The sequence below is a fragment of the Hibiscus syriacus genome, unplaced genomic scaffold (genome assembly GCF_006381635.1).
Source record: "Hibiscus syriacus cultivar Baekdansim isolate YM2019G1 unplaced genomic scaffold, ASM638163v2 tig00002919_pilon, whole genome shotgun sequence".
Classification (NCBI taxonomy): domain Eukaryota; kingdom Viridiplantae; phylum Streptophyta; class Magnoliopsida; order Malvales; family Malvaceae; genus Hibiscus; species Hibiscus syriacus.
In genome coordinates this window covers 957,556-978,542 of record NW_024061957.1, presented here as the reverse complement: position 1 = coordinate 978,542, position 20,987 = coordinate 957,556, and the positions used below count along the sequence as shown (strand labels likewise).

At 32.4% G+C, this 20,987-nt stretch overlaps 4 protein-coding genes across 4 annotated transcripts; 3 read left to right on the top strand and 1 right to left on the bottom strand.

Annotated features, from left to right (window-relative positions):
* Positions 1–2,782: 2,782 nt before the first annotated feature.
* On the bottom strand, positions 2,783–4,395 carry LOC120163052 (60S ribosomal protein L32-1-like). Its single transcript, XM_039173079.1, has 3 exons — positions 4,290–4,395; positions 3,150–3,331; positions 2,783–3,064 (listed from the first exon to the last, which is right to left on the bottom strand). The coding sequence occupies exons 1-3, from the start codon at positions 4,377–4,379 to the stop codon at positions 2,935–2,937; spliced, it is 402 nt and encodes a 133-aa protein (XP_039029010.1). The 5' UTR covers positions 4,380–4,395; the 3' UTR covers positions 2,783–2,934.
* A 4,050-nt stretch (positions 4,396–8,445) lies between these two features.
* On the top strand, positions 8,446–10,639 carry LOC120164898 (protein NRT1/ PTR FAMILY 4.2-like). The gene is made up of 5 exons (XM_039174533.1): positions 8,446–8,517; positions 8,770–8,872; positions 8,994–9,211; positions 9,299–9,703; positions 9,792–10,639. Exons 1-5 carry the CDS (start codon positions 8,515–8,517, stop codon positions 10,632–10,634), a joined length of 1,572 nt encoding a protein of 523 aa, XP_039030464.1. The 5' UTR covers positions 8,446–8,514; the 3' UTR covers positions 10,635–10,639.
* A 1,868-nt stretch (positions 10,640–12,507) lies between these two features.
* Positions 12,508–13,321, top strand: LOC120164919 (auxin-induced in root cultures protein 12-like). Its single transcript, XM_039174549.1, has one exon. It carries the CDS (start codon positions 12,560–12,562, stop codon positions 13,262–13,264), a length of 705 nt encoding a protein of 234 aa, XP_039030480.1. The 5' UTR covers positions 12,508–12,559; the 3' UTR covers positions 13,265–13,321.
* A 1,594-nt stretch (positions 13,322–14,915) lies between these two features.
* Positions 14,916–16,535, top strand: LOC120164908 (cytochrome b561 and DOMON domain-containing protein At3g25290-like). Its single transcript, XM_039174541.1, has 3 exons — positions 14,916–15,644; positions 15,767–16,021; positions 16,202–16,535. Exons 1-3 carry the CDS (start codon positions 15,003–15,005, stop codon positions 16,487–16,489), a joined length of 1,185 nt encoding a protein of 394 aa, XP_039030472.1. The 5' UTR covers positions 14,916–15,002; the 3' UTR covers positions 16,490–16,535.
* The last annotated feature ends 4,452 nt before the right edge of the window (positions 16,536–20,987 follow it).

Here is a 20,987-nt window from a genome sequence, read left to right as displayed (position 1 = left end):
ATTTTTCTCTATTTATTTGTTTCTGTTCTTTGAGATATGTGTTTAATTCACGAATCCAATAACGTGAACAGATACCATAAGAGGTGCTTGGTTGCTATGACGTCATTGCTGAAGTCATGTTGCTTAATTGATTGAATAAATAAGAGTGCTTAATGTTTATTTTAGAGTTCTCACGCGTAAAATTTAGTATAATAATTAAATTTTATTTTATAATAGTTTATTAAAATTGAAGACTATTTTACAATAATTTTTTTAGTGATTAATTTATAACAGATGCATAAATTAAAGATTGCATTGTCACTTTTAGTTCAAAAAATTACTTTAATATAATTTAATAATTGTTTATATATTTTTTATGGTTTTATGCCATTTTTAGTCCTCATGAAATTTGCTGGAACTTTGATCAAAGGGATGTTTCATTATGGCCAGTGCCTGAGAGCTGAACAAGCGCAAAACAGTGCGACTGATGCCTGACATTGCCTGATTCTTTTGAAGGCAAAAGTGACCAAATAAGGATGTGTGAATGTTTAATTCTCAAACTAATGCATTCATCCGATGAATGAACCAAAACCCTGTAGAAAACACCCTAGATCAGTAATTAATCAGATGCGTGGATTAGTTTGAGAATTAAACATTCTCACATCCTTATTTGAGCACTTTTGAATGTCATCTGGAAGTTAAAACTGCCACCAAAATTTGAATGAGAAAATCCAGATTTTAAGATCCATCCGCCAGTGGGGTCAATGTTAGTGAGAAATGCCCCAGTGAAACCAAAACATGTTTGTATATGAAACGGTGAAAAATGTAGAGGAAAGGTAGGGCGGGTGGGATGGTGATGTTTGGACGACGGTTCCCTGATTCAAAAAAGGCGAAATTATGAAGCACTTTGAATGTGTTGCACACATTTGATGTGTATCATTAGTGCATCACTTTTATGGGCTGTGCATCATGTCTCCGTGCATCCTGCTTCAACCGCCCTCTGTTGAAATTGAACAGTCCGATATGCATCTACACACTTTCTAGAAAACATTAATTCATCGACTCATCTAATGGGATAATGTGTAATTACATCCTTTAAAAAAACATTCAAGATTCAAATGCACACCAGGCTGGCTGGTCCAATACCTGACCTTGTCCTTGAATCGTAGATCTCAGCAATTAAGCATCTAGAAGCTTCAAAATTTCCATTTATTAATAGGTCAAAACCCATGGTTTGATACCAAAACTTCCGCTTCAACTCAAGGACACATCAATTATAAATTACAGTTGGTCAAACACTCTACAGGGAAATCTAAAGTTTTTACATGTAATAAAAGTACTTCATCTTCATATATTTATTAAATTTTAATTCGACGTTGATAAAAAAAAAGCATTACATTTAAAATTATATTAAATTTAAATAAATAACCCAAGCATTCATCTTTGAACAAAAATGGAATGTAAATAAATATATGAGAAAGTAATGTTTAATCATATCACTATTATTATATTTAAATGCAAACCCATTCATTACACTGAGGTGGCAAGGGCAACCAACTGCCATTACAAACTGGCCATCTCTATGAGTAGGAGCAACCCAAACATGTGATTTCATATTTTATTGTGGAAATACACATGGGCTAATGGGTTAGCAATCAATGGCTACCTAACTAATTAATTTATAACTCTTGATCAAGTTAATATCATTACTTAATTTATATAAATTTAATTAGAAAACTATTTAAAAAAATTAAAAGAGAATTTTCATTTTTCGATTAAAAATAAAAGTAAGAATTTTTTTTTCATTTTTGGATTAAAAATAATAATTAATATCACTACAAATTTCATGTGAAAATGGCAGTGTGGTGGTTGCTTTCAAAGGGTGGCATGAAAAAGAATTAAAGCCACCTCCCTTCTTGTTAAAACTCAATTATCTCACCCAAACCACATGTTTTCAAATAATAATAATAATAAGTATTCCAAAATAAATCCCTAGAATTTGTAGTGACATAAATTCGTACAAAGATAAGATTTTTTTATCACGAATTAACATTTCACTTAAAAAAAGTACAATAATAATATAAAAACTTATTAAAGATTTATTTTTGTATAATAGATTAATAATATTTTAGAAATATAAAGAACATTCTAAGGATGAAATGGGGAAGTAATGAGTTAAGAATTGAGGTCATTGAATTAAATGCAAATGCAACGGTTAACTACCACGGTACATGAAAACTTAATATCACGGAGGTGACATGGCCTAATTCTCTAATGAATTCAGCCGTTCATGCCACGTGTGACCCATATTAATCTCATTTATCCTCAGATATCTGTCATTTTCTTATGGTAACATTAAACATGCATTACACGTTATTTGTTTTAAACACGATTTCAGCATAAATAACAAAGCATATGCAGCGTAGCGATCTCTTGTTTAAACTAGAACCCACCTTCTTTATCAGAGCTATGAGTGAACTTATTAATCCAATTCAATAACGACAGTCCACCGTATGTTTATGTTTGTGCAATGCTGGCTGATAATAATAGAGTTCTACATTGATTTAGATATCAACTTGTATAACTTCTCTTAACTATTAGTCGTAAACCCTAATTCCTGATTCATAAATCTAATCGTTGATCCATAAACCCAAAACTATAAACTCTAACGCTCGGTATCACTCATCATTCATTCAACTCTACTTGTGCGGTTTTCTTAATTCATTGACAGAGTATTAAATAATTTTCCTATAGTTAAATATGCATCAATTGTAATTGTGATTGAACTTATAAGTTCAATAAATATAATAAAATTTAATTAGATAATCTTGACAAGAAAGCATGCAATTCAAGCAAAAAGAAAAAAAACATTTGATCCAAAATTCTGAAACTTACAAAACGATTAAATGAAGTATACCGAAAAAAACAACCAACATTCAAACTCGATCAACCCTTTTACTCGTCCTCTTGGCTGCGCAACCTAGCCAATTTGTTGGTTACAACGACGTCCAACTGTGCAGCGCGCTCAACAATTTCCTTCCTCTTCTTTGTTGAAACATCATGGGCTATCTCAGCACAGTATGTCCTGATATTGAATAAAAAATCAGAGAGCAAGAAAATGCTAATCGACAAAAACATGGTTTCGGGGGATAAATAATTATACATCGCACCTGTTGTGCATCATGAGAAGCTCGAGCTCTTGGACATTATGCACGACAAACTTCTTAAACCCATTGGGAAGATAGTGGCGAGTCTTCTTGTCTGAGCCATAACCAATATTCGGCATCAGAGTGCATCCCTTGAACTTCCTTCTAACACGGGAGTCGATACCCTTGGGCCTTCGCCAGTTTTCCTGCCAAAACACATAAGAATTGTTAAAATTATAGCAAATGAGACTGTCCCTTTTATTAATATAAATGAGAACTAAACTACTCCTGATGCATTAAACGTTGTCATATACGTGTTCAAGTCTCTGGGGCAGGACATTCAATCGCATGACATCCAAATCAGACATAAGAATAAAAGAAATAGAGACCTTAGCTTCTCAATAGACTGCAATGAATAACATAAAACACGCTTCATAATAGAATCTGGCTATTACAAAGATAAATTCAGAGGCTTAGATTGACGTCTAGATCATTATACAGATGCGAAAGCACGTGTATTACAGCATGTAATACTGGTTAGGCACTTTCTGATTTGTGCATCCTTCACCGTGTAATACTGGTTAGGCACTTTCTGATTTGTGCAACTTCACCACGATGGCGAATGAAAAACCTCTTCTTTTTGGAAACAAGACAAAATGTTTGCATTATCATAGGCCTACGTTGGACTTCTAAACTTCTAGCAGTCCAATCCAAAATGAACCAAAAGGAAATAAAACCATTAATGAGTTCCATGAGAATCCTCGGAAATAATTTCCCCCATCCAGACACATACTTAATAGCTAACTCTAAAATCACAAAATTCGCTAAAGCATTTCCATGGAAGAGAAACAAAAATATCTAAATATTAAGCTATTAACAAAAGTCTACGCAATTGATATTGAAAATAGAAGTGACTTGTAAATAGTAAAATTCCTGCAGCTTGGGAGATTTACTTTTATAGCAAATATAGAGAGTGGTATATGATGTAATCTGCAACAGATTTCTGCTTTTGGGTTTAATAAATTTCATGATTTATCCAAAATAATACTCCAGGCAACTAGAAGTCTTAGCTTCTAATAAATGGAAATAAGTATGATACGTGGTAAATGAAAGTATACACTAAACACAAGGCAAAACCCATAAAAAACTGATTTAAAAGAAAACCTTAACGGAGATCTTGCGATCACTTTGAGGCCTCTTGAACTTCTTAACACGCTTCTTCACGATCTTCTTGGACAGCAAAGGGGCTGCCATTTCTTTCTAATAAAAAATAATTTAAAAAACAAAGCCTAACCACGAAAGATGAACTAGGTTAAACAAATTAAATAGAAAGATGATTTTTATGAGAAAACTCTAACAGAAACGGGTGAAAATAGAGATAGATATGAGTTACCTTGAAAAAAAAAAAACACTCGGCGCCGCTTGTTAGAACCCTAAAGTGGAAGTGGAGGGAATTAGGGTTTTAAACGGGAATTTAGTCTTATAAATGGAGGAAGAGTATGGATCTGGTGTTTGGGTTGCAGAGTAGAGCTCTTTGTTCTCGTTTTTAAGTCCAACCAATATTTTATTGGGTTCTACCAAAGCCCTTTGGATAAATTCATGTATAAATAGATGTCACGACATTTTCGATTATCAAGTCGTTGGTTTGTAGTTTATAATAATTAATTTTAATTTGGTTTTGTTTATATATTATATTGATTGATTGTAATATGAGCTGTGCGTATATTTATTGATTGTTACTGAAATTAAAATTTTAAAATAATATTTTAAAAAAATAAAATTAACGGTAAAAAAGTGGTAGTTTTATAATTTGACAATTACTTTAATTAAATATTTAGTTTTTTAAAAACAAGTAGATGTCATTTTCTTTAAATTTTTATTTAGTTTTTATTACAATTTATAGACGCTTGGAAGTATCTCAACTTTACTTGTAGAAATTTTTTTAATTTCATTGATGGGTGGTAAGTAGATGTGCACAAAAAATTCGAATATTTGATTTTACGTAAAAAAAATCTGAAATCGGATTTGAGAAAAATCGTTTTTTTTTAAATCGGATCGGATATTTTAAAACTGGATAGTATAATCGGTTTGGGAAAAAATTGGACGACCGAATTTTTTACCAGATATCCAGAAAAAAATTCGGTCTGGGGTTTAAAAAATTGGATGATCGGTTTTTTTACCGGATTAAAAACCGGTTTTTTTCAAACCGAAACCGGTTACACCGGTTACATCATCCGGCCCTCCAAACCAATTATGATCCGAACCGATTTTTTTATAAACCGGTTTTTTGGCTTGGTGAAAAAACCTGGTCGGATTTAAATCCGGCTATGTGCATCTCTAGCGGCAAGTATAGTAGGACCGAATAAAATTCGATTCGAAAAATTAAATTTTTCGCTTTTGAGTTATTCGAGTCAACTCAAATGATCGAGTTGACTTTTGAGTTTAAATCGAACTAAATTTTAAAAAAAATCAGTCACACAAAATCAAAATTTTGGTTGAATATGTTGATAGTTTTATGATTTAGTCCCTGATTTTCATATTCCTTCCTTTTAAGTCATTTTTTTGCCAAATTTGAATCATATACTCATAAACTAGCGTAGAATACCTATGTATTTTCAATTTTTTTTTGTTAGAATCACATTTTATTATAAAAGAAATATTAAGAACAAATATAATTGAAAATAAAAACATCATTGGTTAAAAATATAAACATTGATAACTAAAATAATTATTATATAAAAAGTAAAAAATTATGACATCAGATTTGAGGTACGATAGAATGTGAAAAAGAACATTGGCTTCACGCCTCCTCCAAAACACCTACTTTTTCCCTTTACAAGGAAAAAAGGAGGTTCAAATTCCATTTAGCATAGGTAAAAATTTATAAAGATCATAAAAGTTATTTATTTTTTAAAATTAATATAATTATCTTTGTAAATAATTTATTAATTTGACGTCATATTATCATTTCTAATAACATTGGGAAAAGGACAAAATATGTGACTGAATGCAAATTCACATGCTAGTTTAAACCGAAAACACATCGAAGATCAACATGAGAAAAACAACCTTTAAAGGCCATAATGTGACGTTTTCTCCCCTTTATTTATTTATTATTATTAAATGATTTCGATAATAGAAGAGTACATTATTTTTTAAAAGTTTTCGATTTAAATAATTATATTTATAAGGTAATGTTGTCAAATAATTTTAACAATATGAATAAATATTACCTTATAATTGTATTTATAGAATGTATTTGTAGGGTCTGAATAAATATTTAATAGACTCTTACTCATTGTATACTGTTCTTCATGTTTCCTCTTTAAAATTTTGGACGGGTCTTACTTTTCAGTCTATATGTAGATATTTTTACGCAGGGGTGTATTTGCAGAGATTAATTCTCATTACAGACGTGCATATAAAGACTGCATATGAAGATTGTCCAACTATGTATTTTATTTATTTATTTAAACATATATTGTATTTTATCTTTATTTTTAATTTTTTGACTGCCGGAGGTCTTACACGGAAGTTGCTCTCAATCTGGCGTTTGGGGACAGCCAACTACCCTACCTCCCCCTTACCCCATTACATATGGGAATAGAGTTTTGTTGTTGTTGTTGTTACTCCTCCCAATGTTCACCAAAACTATTTTTTGGTAGACATAGGATGGGTAAGTGCATTGAACTTCAAACGGTTAAACCTATAGGATGGAAATGACATCCAAAATACAACACCAGGCCATATTAAAAGGCCAACTTTATAATAAATTCCAAAACAATGTGTATGATTTGATACTTTAATCATGATTAACAACTAACGATATATGTTTATGCTACAGCTCCTCTCGAATTTTGAGTAAAGAGTTCTTTATTTATTTTTTAATTCAATTTAACGTAAACAATAAATTAAATCTAAACTTGGTAATATATATATTGCGATATAATATTAATAATGAAATTATGAGTTCTTATAAAACAATTTACAAAGATCATATTAATATTGAAATTAGTATTATTTTTATTCATAATTTACCCAAGTAATAAATTAAGAAGATAAACATGAAAAACGAGAGCACTCACGAGACATAAAATCCAATTGGATCTTAGAAACGCACCACTTTCATTTCTCAAGTCCAATTGGCTATTTGCTTCAGAATTCAATCCTCTTTCTTTACCTACTGCATTTTTCACAAGGTCAGTTAGATTCCAAGACTTCGATCAAGCAATTACATTTTTAGGGATAAGCTATTTTCGATCTCATTTAACTTTAAGTTCTATATCAATTTTATCACTTAATACTAAAACATTTTAAATGTTTGTATCTATTTGGTATCTGATAAAAATTGTGAATTCATTCGATCGATGTCGTCGATCAATCATCACCTATCACTTGTGATCATTTGTGACAAGATTAATATAAAAACGTCTGAATTTTAATAATTTTCTTCTCAAATTTTTATAATGAAATTCACTAAAAAACGATGAAAATTTATTTAAAGGTTTGATGTTTTATTGTTCCAATCTCTTCTTACGATCGTCTGATGTAGATAGTTTCAGGATACATTGTTTGTCATCTTGAAAGAAAATTTCTCACCGTTTGGATGTTGGGAAAAAAAAAACTCAAATCTCTAAAATTGATATATTTTTTATGTTTAATTTCATGTTATAAAGAGATTTTTTAGAAAAAAATCTAAATTAATAAAGTGGTGGATGACAACGAGATAAGTTAATTGGTATCTAAGATGGCTACAAAAGATATTAAAGAATGATAATTTTCATTGAAAATTAAAAATAGAAGAAAAAACTCCAACTTTAATAAATAATATAATGAGATGAAATATATATTTTAGTTTCTAAGTCAATGCATGTCAGCTCCAAACTATCAGATTATTTAATTATTAATAGTTTAATATTCTAATAGATTTTAAAACTGATTTTTTTTTTAATTTATAAGACTCAAGTTAAAACTTGAGCGAAGAGTGCTTACAACTTAACGGAGCATACGTTTGTGTGGGCATAGATATATACCCAAATTTCACGTTTAAGAATGAAGAAAAAAAACAAACTTTGTTATGCAAAGTACTTGCGTTGAACTGCAAGAGAGTCCTGAAAATCCTCCTCGCTCCGAAAAGCATTAACTGCTATCTTGCTGTTTAAGCACAAGTGTAAGCCATACCCAAATCATCCACATGCATGTATGTGTATTATGTATAAGACAACCTCTTTTCTTTTTCCCTACTCTAATCTTATTTCCTACTTTTACTATTTCTTGATCATCCCCTCTCTTCCTTGTTATTCTTCACTCGCCCTCTTTCTTCCACCTTTCTCCATTTCCTCAAAAGGGGTTTTTCATCTCTACTTCACACTATCTCAATTAACTATCCATGGTAGGCTTCAAAGCACAAATATACGTGACACTTTCGTTATACTTCTTCATCTTTCACGTATTTTCTGTTTTTCTGGTTTATGTTTTTAATATGCTTAAAATATTGAAGAAAGAGCTTTATGAAACGCTTTTTTGCTTTTCTTTTTGGAGATATGTATGATATTGATGTCTTGATTTGGTTCATTGTATTTGGAGATGATTTCATATTAGTTCTTATGATGCCAACTAAAAGGTGATGCTCATATGTTAACAGGCTGAAGAAATGGTGGTTGAATACGGAGAGTTTGAGGATTGGCGCGGATCAAAGGCAGATCCTGGAAGGCATGGCGGTGTTACGGCTGCATGCATTGCCTGTGGTGAGTTTGGTTTTGGAGATTTGTTTCTTTTGAAGTTACATCTCCCCGTCACTTAATTTGATTCATTTAGGCTTGATGATTCGTGGTCTCGATTGTTGTTAATGGCGTTTAAATTATGCAGTGGTCGAGGTGTTAGAGAACATGGTGTTCTTATCCAACGCCACGAACTTCGTCGCCTATTTTCTCAAGTCAATGCATTACTCCGCCGCGGAATCTGCAAACATGGTCACTAATTTCATGGGGACCTCTTTTTTGCTGACGATATTTGGAGGTTTCGTCAGTGATTCTTTCCTCACAAGATTCAAGACATTCATCATCTTTTGCACTCTCGAGTTACTGGTACATTTTTACTTTTTTACTCTACTCCTTGTAATGTTTGGTTTTGATATACGAAATTAAAAAAAAAACAAAATATTTTTGATTCAGGGACTCATCCTGCTGACAATTCAAGCTCAAAACAGCCGATTGTTGCCGGTTCTAAACAGCAAGCCTTCCAAGACCCAAGAGGCTATCCTTTACACCGGCCTTTACGCGATAGCTGCCGGCGTTGGTGGGGTTAAGGCCGCCTTGCCTGCTCATGGGGCTGATCAGCTTAACCACAACAACCAGTGTCTCATCTCTTCCTTCTTCAATTGGTTCTTCTTTTCACTGTGTTTTGGTGGCCTCATTGCCTCCACTGTCATGATCTGGATCGAAGAAAATTTGGGTTGGAATTGGAGTTTCAAGATATCAGTGGTGACACTAAGTGCAGCACTCTGCATTTTCACAATGGGGTTCCCCATTTACCGATACAAACGCCCGGGTGGAAGTCCGCTGACAAGAATTTACAAGGTGAAAACAACCACAAATTTTCTAGTTTTGTTGGTAATGGCTCTCATTTTGGTTCTTAACTTTGTTCATTCGGTTTTGGGTTATCAAGGTGTTCGCTTCAGCTATTGGAAACAGGAAAATGTCGCCACCGGAGGCAGAGAATACTCGAATTTATACTGAAAAGAGAAACCAAGATAAGCTCAGGTTCCTAAACAAAGCATTAATCGGCGATTCGGTTACCGTCGTTGAGGTCAAAGAAACAAAGACATTCTTAGGCCTTCTCCCCATCTTTGCAAGCACCATTATGATGAACTGCTGTCTAGCTCAATTGATGACATTCTCAGTTCAACAAGGGAACATCATGGATAGATCACTCAACAATTTCAACATCCCAACTCAGTCATTATCAGTGTTCCCCTTATTCATCATGCTGGCCTCGATACCGTTGTACGAGTATTTCACACGCATGCTACGATTAAAGAACAACAACCGTCCCGGAATGCTCAACATGTTCCAACCGCTGCGGAGGATTGGACTCGGGCTGGCTCTGGCATCCGGGTCGATGGCTGCTGCTGCTATAGTCGAGATTAAGAGGCGCAATGCAGCGAATAACGGTGCCATCTTATCAGTTTTCTGGCTCGGGTGGCAGTACTTGTTACTCGGCATATCGGATATGTTGACACTGGGGGGAATGCTTGAATTCTTCTACTCGGAGGCCCCAGATAGCATGCGGAGTATGAGCACGGCCTTGTCGTGGTGCTCGACGTCGATGGGGTACTTTATCAGCTCGGTGCTGGTAACTGTATGCAACTCGGTGAGCAGACATTTGGGGAACGAATGGCTGGGAGGAAGGGATCTGAATCGTACACGTTTGGATCTGTTTTACACCCTCCTTTGCATCCTTAACTTCATCAATTTGTTGAACTATATTTTCTGGGCTAAAAGGTACTGAAAATATTAGAGAGAGAAAAATTAGTTGTTCAAAATATGCTTAATCAGTATTGTAAAGCTTAATGTTGCATTAATTAATGCTTGTTGTTCTCAGACAATGTATATGGCAGAGTTGAACAAATAGGACCATACATGTATGTGGCTGTAAATAAAAAATTACTGTTACAAATAATTGTGTTTAGATACATTTAAACTCAAATATTTTAATAATATCAACTAAATTAAAATTCAATACTACTCCCCCAAATCAATCAGTCAGTTGTTTGACTTTTAAATTTGTTTAGATATTTTCATTCAGATCATATTATTCGTTATGTTTAAAAAATAGTTGACCAGTAGCGTTACGCAAGGAAGTTCATGAACCATGCGTGAAATGTGGCACGGAATCTCATCGCACTTAATGCTTTTAGTTTCTTGTACATTGTGTAACTGCGTTTAATATTTTAAAGAAAATGGTCTCCACTATTTATAAATTATTTTAAGTCAAGTTTTATTTTTATATATACTTTTTGAGGATTAAAATATTATTTTATTATCATATTAATTTGCGATTAGTTGAATATCTGGTTGTATTAAGTTGTATTTAACTTTTATATTTTTTATTTTTGTTAAAAATAAATTAAACCTGAAGCATCAAAGTTTAATCTCGCACAATTAAGTTAAAATTTTACCAATAATATGCAAAATTTAAAAGATTAAAGTTATGTGATTTAGTTATTATCTTTTGAGAATGATATTTTTCTAATAATGAAAAATGCAGAAATTATTTTCTTCATGCTACTTCCCCCGTTATTTCAGAGGGAATGTTTAAATTCATTAATCGTTTGATTTTGATAGACTTTGTTAATAAAAATATATATTTTTGTGTTTACCCAAACTTGACCTAATCATGGTTAGAAATTTAGTATCAGGCCCGGCCCATATTCACAATTTTTTATTGGAATTAAACATTTTTTTATAAATGATTGAGATGGAATTTGTATTTAGTGGAGAAAATCAATAAAAATGATCAAAGATTATTGTTGCAAAGACTGCCATTTTTAGTTGCAAAACAGTAACTTTGATTCTCGTTTTCATCCATGTCACATCATTGTCATACCCTAATAAAAACTATAATTATGCAAATAGAGAAATATAATTTATAAATGACTTAAAATTAAAATGTAAATTTCAAATAAATGATTTTAAAGTTATGATTTAATCATGATATATTATATGAGATAACATAAAAAAATAATTCAAATATAACAAAGAAAAAAGATATTGGTGAAGAAATCCTTGTATTTACATGGCAAGAAATAGATATTAGGTCTATTCCCAAAACGCCGAAAGTGGGAATCTAAAATCATGCAACAAAGTTTACACAGTGCGGTTCACATCCATGATCTACTATCGCACATTTGTAACCCCAAAACAACGAGTCGTCATTTTGGCACTTTCATTGGTGGCAGCTTGGACACGTTATCATTCCCACATTTATTCTAAACATTAAACCCACGTGCATTCCCATCTCCTATAATCATAATTGGTTTTATTACATGAATCGAATGAACTTAATCGTTAAAATAATAATTATTATTTATAGAGGTCTTAAATTATAGCGTTGTATTATAAAGATTTTTAAGTGTTTATTATGATATATTTGATAATAACATATATTTTTATCGTGGGTAGTCCCAAGACAGAAACAAGATTTCAAAACCCGAGCAAATCATATTCAGCCACGTCCAATATTCAAAAACAGGAATTCAACGTTGCATCCATCTATTGGCTCCTTTCAACCAAAGCCAGAATGAAGTTTCCACTTTTAGCCTCTTTCCCCTTTATATATTCCCTTCCGAAATACTACGGGACAAGACAACGGCACCATTCATTCGGCCATTAGAAATACCAAAAAAGGGAGATTGTTTTGGGGAATTTTTTAAAATGGGGTCTCATTCTTTGCTATCTCTGCTTTTACTCCTTTGTCTTTGCATCTCTCTTATCTCAGCCACACGTGCAACCGATTGCTCATCGCTGAAACTCACCGGCGGCAAAAAACAATACTCCAATTGTACCGAACTCCCGGCCTTAAACTCGACACTACATTTCACCTACAACGCCACCAATTCGTCACTGTCCATGGCGTTCTCGGCGCCTCCTCCGAAATCCGACGGTTGGATTGCATGGGCCGTCAACCCGACAGCCACCGGCATGGCGGGTTCGCAAGCGCTTTTGGCCTTCAAAGCCAATGGATCCATGGTTGTTAAGACCTACAACATAAGCTCCTACAGCTCCATCGTGGAAGGGAAGCTTTCGTTCGACGTTTGGGACTTAGAAGCCGAGTCCCACAAAGATGGGAAGATGGTTATATATGGTTCCGTGAAAGTTGCGGGCAGTGCGGAGAAGTTGATCCAGGTTTGGCAAGTTGGGCCGGGGGTCGTCGATGGTCACCCGATGAAACATGAGTTTGCCAAAGCCAATTTGGCTGCAGTCGGCGAGTTGCAGCTGGTCCAGAAACTGAGTCCGGCTGCCTCATCTCCTTCACCATCACCACAGGCTGCTGCTAATTCCAACTCGGGATACTGGGTTAGTGAAATGAATGCAGAATTTTGGATCTTGGGATTGATTTCCTTGCTAATTTTGATGTGAATTTAATGTTTTCAAAAATAAAAACTGGGAAACATAATGAATGATTTTAGCACGAAACATCTAACTATTTATGACATTTTCCCTGTAATAATTTTTCTTGGGATAAATCATCATGAAATATTAATGGCGTTTGTTTTCACCCTTAGTATGTGTATGAAGCCATGGGTAGGTAGACTGCGAAATTAGCGTTCTTCATTATGATTTTGTATTGTTTTCCATTGTACTAAAATATAATATTAATTATGATTTAAAAACTAATAGTTAAAAAATGAAAACAAAACAAAAATAATAATTAAAATACTAAATGTATAGTTTATCTTAATTATTAATTGGAAACTAATAGTAACCCAAGTCATTGACTAAGGGGGATTCATTTGAAATTAAGCACGGCGCTTGTTAATCAATCCCATTTTTAAGACTGCATTCACTCAGCAAATTAGATGGGAAAATATAAAAATAATTATTATGATTGAACCATGATTGTAAAATTATTAAAAAAATGTAGAAGATTAAAATTAACATTTTACGCATGTGGGTTAAATCTTAAAATTTGTCAAAAAGTAGGGACTAATGCCATGTTCGCTGTACCTTTTCTAACAAGCCTTGTAAAATTTAAATTAATTCCATTAGCCAATATATTCCTTATCCTAGCGGAATATGTATGTATTCGGGAAACTTAAATGCAAAGGCAATATACTTTTGGACTAATTAGCTTCCCTTTTAAATAATAAATCGGTTTGATTTTTTAAATTATTTATTTTAATTTATTTTGAACTAAATTAAATCTAAAATCCTTTACATTATGTTTGTTTCTTTTTTATTTATTTTATCTTGATAAAGTGAAATTTTTTTAAATTTCTTTACATTTAGTTAATAAATTTTCCAAGTTCTTTTAAGCAAAAGTTTCTAAAATAATATATATTTTTCATTATTTGAGACAATAAAAATTAAGACATGCTCTTTCTCCTTTGAGGGTTTCAAATAATACTTAGATAATAGTTGTAATTCATTTTCATTATGTGAGACATAAAACATTTTAAGTACATGTCCGAGGACATTTTGGCAATGCATGTCTGGAAATATTGTATGGTGCAATTTGATTGATAGACGGACTCATACATTAACCACCAAATTCAACTTTAACTATCACGTCATTTCACAACAAGACGAATAAAATATAATATATCTCAACATTAAATTGTTTACGTCAATTTGATCAACCCACTTATCTATAACCCCTTAATTATATGTCGTATGACAGTTCAAAATGTAACACACTTAAAATGTATGATATTAAAAAAATTAAGGGAAAGAGGAGAATTTCTTAACCTTTTCCAACCTTTGACTCATTATCCTTTCTCATCATCTTGTATGTTACTATGGCCGCCTAATCCAATTAATTTTAGTCTCGAACTAAATAAGATTTTTTTTAATTTTATTAAAAATAATAATAAATTGGTATCAGAGGATTTTAATGTCTTCAACTGGACAGTCAAAACAGGGAAAAATTCATTAAATTATTAATTTTATTATCTTTCTGGTAAATTTCCTCTATATAGCGAGTGCTCTCCATAAAAAAAGATTCGACGCGTGTTAACAAATGATTAGTTGAGTAATTTATAGCCTCTATTTATTCCGCCAACTTTCAACCCTCCTCACTTGGTCAGTTAGCCGTTATTCTTTTCCTTTTGTGTTTTTTTCGTCCGAGAAAAAAGAAGAGGAAAGTAAAGAAAAAAAGATGGCTCTGTCTTCTTCGCCGCCGCTCCCGGCTGCTATTTGGCTATGCTTTTGGGCACTGATAATTTCACCGGCGGTGTCTCTCACCTGCTCCTCCCAGAAGTTCACCCAAAACAAAGTATACTCCAACTGCCTCGACCTCCCTTCTCTTTCATCTTACCTCCATTTCTCTTACGACTCCGCCAACACCACTCTCTCCGTCGCCTTCGTCGCCACTCCTTCCAAATCGGGCGGATGGATCGCCTGGGCCATAAACCCGAAGGAAACCGGCATGGCGGGTTCCCAATCCCTCGTCGCCTACAAAAACTCCTCCACCGGCGCCGCCCAGGTCCATACATATGACGTAGCCTCGTACGCTTCAGTTTTGCCCAAGGATCTGTCTTTCGAGGTTTTGGATAAGACGGCGGAGAGTAGAAGCGACGGGAGTTTGGCCATTTTGGCTAAAATTAAGGTGCCGGCGAATTTAGCGGCGAGTGGGAAGATTAATCAAGTTTGGCAAGTGGGTCCCGGCGTGGGAGCCGGTGGCATATTGGAGAAACATGATTTCTTCGTCGCTAATTTGCAAGCTAAAGGAACCTTAGATTTGAAAAGTGGACAGAGTACTACTGGTACCGGAGGAAACGACAAGCTTAAGAAGAAAAATGTGAGTTTCCCTTTCAATGAATTATTATGAATTTCTTTTAGAGCTTCTTGTATTCCTTGATTGATTTGGGTTTTTGATGAATTTGTTGAAATTTAACCAAAAAAAAAAAAAACTGGTGCCAGATTCATGGAATTCTAAATGCTGTGAGTTGGGGAATTTTGTTTCCACTTGGAGCAATGATTGCTCGCTACATAAGAACCTTTGAATCTGCAGATCCAGCCTGGTTTTATCTTCATGCCTTCTGTCAAGTATCAGCTTATGCCATAGGAGTTGCTGGCTGGGGAACTGGTCTTAAGCTTGGCAGTGAATCCTCAGGGATTACATATTCAGCTCATAGAAACATTGGAATTGCCCTCTTCGTTCTTGCTACTGTGCAGGTATATTTCTTCAATTCCTATATTCTGCAATAGTTTTTACCAAATTACTCCATCCTTTGATGACCACTAAAATGGGAATTCTCCATAAACTTTAGGTTGATTCTTAGTTTGTCAAGTTCTGGATCTTTACAATTGTGTGAATCTAGCAACTCATTGTTTGTCTCTCCGACTCTTTGTTAGATTTTTGCCTTGTTCATAAGGCCAAAGAAGGATCACAAGTATCGATTCTACTGGAACATTTACCACCACAGCTTCGGATACGCCATCCTCGTCCTCGGCATCATCAACGTGTTCAAGGGTCTCAATATATTGAGCCCTGAACATAAATGGAAAACAGCTTACATGATCGTGATCATTGTCTTGGGAGCGATTTCGTTGCTGTTGGAAGCCATTACTTGGGTCGTAGTTTTGAAGAGAAAATCCCAGAAATCCACCAAGCCCTATGATGGATACAACAATGGTAATTGATTCTTGTTCTTGTTGGGATGTTATCTACTTCCGGATCGCTTATTTATTTCTCAGTCTCTTGTATACTTTTGCTTGGTTCCACTTGTTCTTTTTGTCAGTTGAGAATCGGTATATATTAATATATAGCAGTAGCATACCACTGGATATTTCTGCTATCGTACTGTAATTCATCCGTTAGATTATCACAACAGACGTGATTAAATTCTTGTTTGAACAACAAAATTATAGTCACCAAACCTTCATTCTAATTCTGAATTGGGAAGTTTGTTGTTTTGGCTGCAATAAGTGGCTTTTAGGGCAGGGGACCCGTTCTATTCCATAATTATAGGACTGTTCCTTGGTTCCCCCCACTTCCTTTGCTTTTTGCTTTTTGTATAGGTAGCTTTGTTTATGGGATTCCCTTAATTTCAAGGGAAGGGAAGCAGTTAGAATGTCCCCTCACTAACTTGTTTTAGAGTGAAAAAGATGTGTCAACAAGATTAATGACTTTCATTGCTTTAATGATGTGTCCTTAGGGCTTAAATGCGTAAAAAAAGTTTTATAATAGATACCAATAAATCCAAAATTAATAGAACATTGTTACATGTACAATATCACATTTAACTAGATCTAATTGCATACTTGATAGAATACACTTTGCATGAACGATTCAGATTAAACCATATATTATATATTTATTTTTATGTTAATTAAAACAGGAATATACATTTTCTTTAAACTCATGTGGAGGGAGACAAATTCAAACATTCCAACTCCTCCATCATTATCCGTGATACAAATCAACCTGATTTTGACGCCAAGGATCAAAATCTGTTCTTTGATTATGACTATTGACCCACACAGACCTAACAATGCATTTTTTTCCCTACTTCGCAAATAAAATAATTAAAGGAGAAAAAAGGTGAGTCCTTTGGACTAGTAATTAAGTATGTCGTTGCAAAAGATGAGTTTGACGTAATTGACAAGGCGCAGGGCTTCTCCGACTCTATTAGGATATTGAAAACGACCCAAAGAGAATTCCATTTCCTTCTACAACTAAGCAAAGACGACGAAACAAATTTTGTCACTAAAATTCCAAAAGGACTAAGTGAGTGTAACCGGAATCCAGCTTACCCGCGTGTGGTCAACTGAATTATAGTTAGCACAATCGTTTGAAACGACACCGTGTTTCGCATTCTTATTCTATATTAGCCACGATTATATATATATATTCTTTGAATTTAGAATATATTTTTAGAGTAGAAGTTTAAAATATTCTAATAGACACTTTTCATCTCTTTTAGATTATCAGTTCAATACTCGTTAGGAGGAAAATTTCATTTCCTCTCCCTTACATAGGAATTGTTAAAAAAAAAAGATACATTTTCCTACCAAAGTATATTTTTTCTGTTTCTAAAATTTACTTTAAACTTTGTAGTATAAATTGATTCTACCTTTTTATTAGATTTAACTGAAAAAAGCATTTGAGTTATATACTTTTGTTTTAATCGTTAACATATCTTTTATTAAAAACGTATTTAAAAATTTATTTTATTATTGTTTTAAAGTTAATTTTAGTTACAATCTTTTCAATTTCCTCTTGATTACTTATTTGAAAATTCTAAGGTTTGACCTATAATTGATAATTAATTCTATCATTCTACAAAAGAGAAGAAGGAAAATGGACATAAAATATTGATTCACCTAAGACCTAACCTAAGAATTGATTGATGGGTCCAATCCGTGACGGAAATTCAAATTGAAACCGTTGCTGTTTGGTATCATTAAATAAAAGTAGAGTCGTTGTCCGTAAAAGGAAAATTGAAATGGGACCATATGTCACAATGATGTAAGGGTGATTAATTTGGTATTTATTTTTCATAGGTAAAATGTCTATAGTCTGCGGATCACATCTGTAATCATGTGCAACAGAAGAGTGGACCATAAGTCTGCAATCTGTAAGAAGAAGACTGTTTATCTTTTAATGTCTATAGACTACTAAAATAAACTGAAATATAAATAAATTGATTTAAATAAATATGTCATTCATTACCACTTTATTGGTAAACATGTTTAATATTTACATCGTAGCAGCGTCACTATATTTTCATAATGATTTCTCCCTACCTTTAAAACTATTTGTATGTGTTTTTCTTTTTCAAATGCACTTCCTTTTGATTATGGTATATCATATTATTCGTGCAATTTTTTTTATTTAGTCTGGATTAATTTTAAAATATTTCATTATTAATTTAATATTTTTGACTTATAATTCAAAATATTATTTGTATATTTTTAAATACTCATCCCCTAATGACATGAAAATAAAAATGATCGTATACAATTTAAAGAATATTTAATAAAGTATATTAAATTATAAATGTGTGTCAATTTTCGTCTAGTCAAAGATATTAATTGTTTTTTCTTGCGAATAATCTAAATTATTACAAGGTATTATCTATTTAGAATCTTTCTTAACTATTGATAAACACCCATACTTGCAGATGCAAACTACTCAAACTCATAACCTTAAGAAATAACAACGTTCTATTTAACAATTAAGGTTACTTGATGAATTTTATTAATTGATAATTTAAATTTTAAGATGGATGATTAATTTAAGATCAATTGATAATGAGACAAATGACCTTTATATGTTTATGTTTTTTTAGATATTTGAATAAATAAATTAGAGATTATTATAATAGAAAATCTTAGTCATATTTATATATTTTTTATCATAATATTAGCTGATCCTATTCTCATATGTAATGGGGTCAGGGGGAGGTAGGGTAGTATGATGCCCCCAACGCCAAGTTGATAACAACTTCCGTAGAAGACATCCGTTATGAATTGCCCTCACTGAGACTCTATCCCACGACCACAAGGTTAAGAGTCTTGTGCTCTACTAAATGACCTTGACGAGCAATTCATATTTTCTATCATACATTTTTTTAAATATTTAATTTTTTTATCATTAATGATGATTCTAATTTTAGAGTAATTGTTAATTGTTGAATTTTTTTCTTTTATTTTCTTATTCTTTAATATGAATAAGTTATTTTAAATAGTTATGCTTATTTTTATATGGAAATAGTAGAGATTTTATTTTTTGTATTATTTTTTTAAGGTTAGATTTGACATCATCTCTCTAGATTCGTATGATGTTTATTTGATTATGTTGTTAATTTATCTTTGTTTTGAGTCCTCATGCTGAATATTAATAGATGCTCGCAATTACTAATGATAGGCCAATATTGAGTTATGATAATACGAGCATGTTAATAGACCATTATTATTATAGTATTTTAAAGTCAATGTTGACGATGTTTATAATTTATCATCGATAATAATATTGTTTATATTTATAATTTATTCAAGTTGTTTGATTAAATTTTATTTGTTTTTTATATATCTTTTACTTTTAAAGTGACTAGTTTATATACTTTAATAAAATGTATATTTAACACTCGGGAATTATTTTAATGTTTAAACTATAAACACAAACATCGATCTTTTTGTTCTATCAAGTTTTTAAAGATTAATATTTGCTTCATAAAAAAGGAAAGATACATTTGCACGTGGCTGCCTTCACCACTTGTACGGGAAAGTTGTAGTTTATATTATCATATATATATATATATATAAAAGTGAATTTAATATATTTTAAATATATGGGAAACTTCGTCTTGAAACCTACCAACCAGATTGGGAGTACTGAATAAAATAATCATTAACTGCCCTTTGTAGTCGATAGTCATATAATTCATTTATTAAAATTGGTATTTGTTATAAATTTTAAAAAAATAGAAAAAAAATATTTTAAACATTAATTATTGGAGTCCTCTATGTGAAAATGAAATTGGAATTTTGATGAGGATTCGTGAAGGGCATTTCGACGGAGGTTGGTGGGACAGTGAGAATACATCTCGAACCAAACATGGAAGTTTCCAAGTTCGATTTCAACTAGAATTGGTTGCTCAACTATGAGTCTATGTCAACGGCAGACTACAACAACTCAATTGTAAGCGTGTGCGTTCAGTTTTACACTTACATTTCATAGACTTATTTCTTTCTATCTAATCCAACAAAAACAAATAACAAATAAAAAAAACACACATAATTGTCGGAGCTAGATTCTTTTGACCCAACTACTACAAATTTTTTTTTATTTTTAAACCTAGTTTAGTAGTTAAAGAGAATATTATTTTTCTTTGATATTTTAGATTTGAACAATTACGTCTGTTTATAAGATGTATATGCGTTGTGAATGGTTAATAAAGATTATAAACAGATATTATCTTTTAATCATCCCAAACCATCGATTAAATTTTATCATTAGTTATTTTTCTACACTTAAGTTATAAATATTATTTATTTATTTTATTTTGATTAACTTTTTTTTCTTAAATGTTTAAATTTTAAAATTTCAGTCTCAATTCAAATTATATAGAAACGATGTGACTAAATTATAAAAGTTCAAAATAATTTGATTGGAGAACATGATGTATTTAATTTA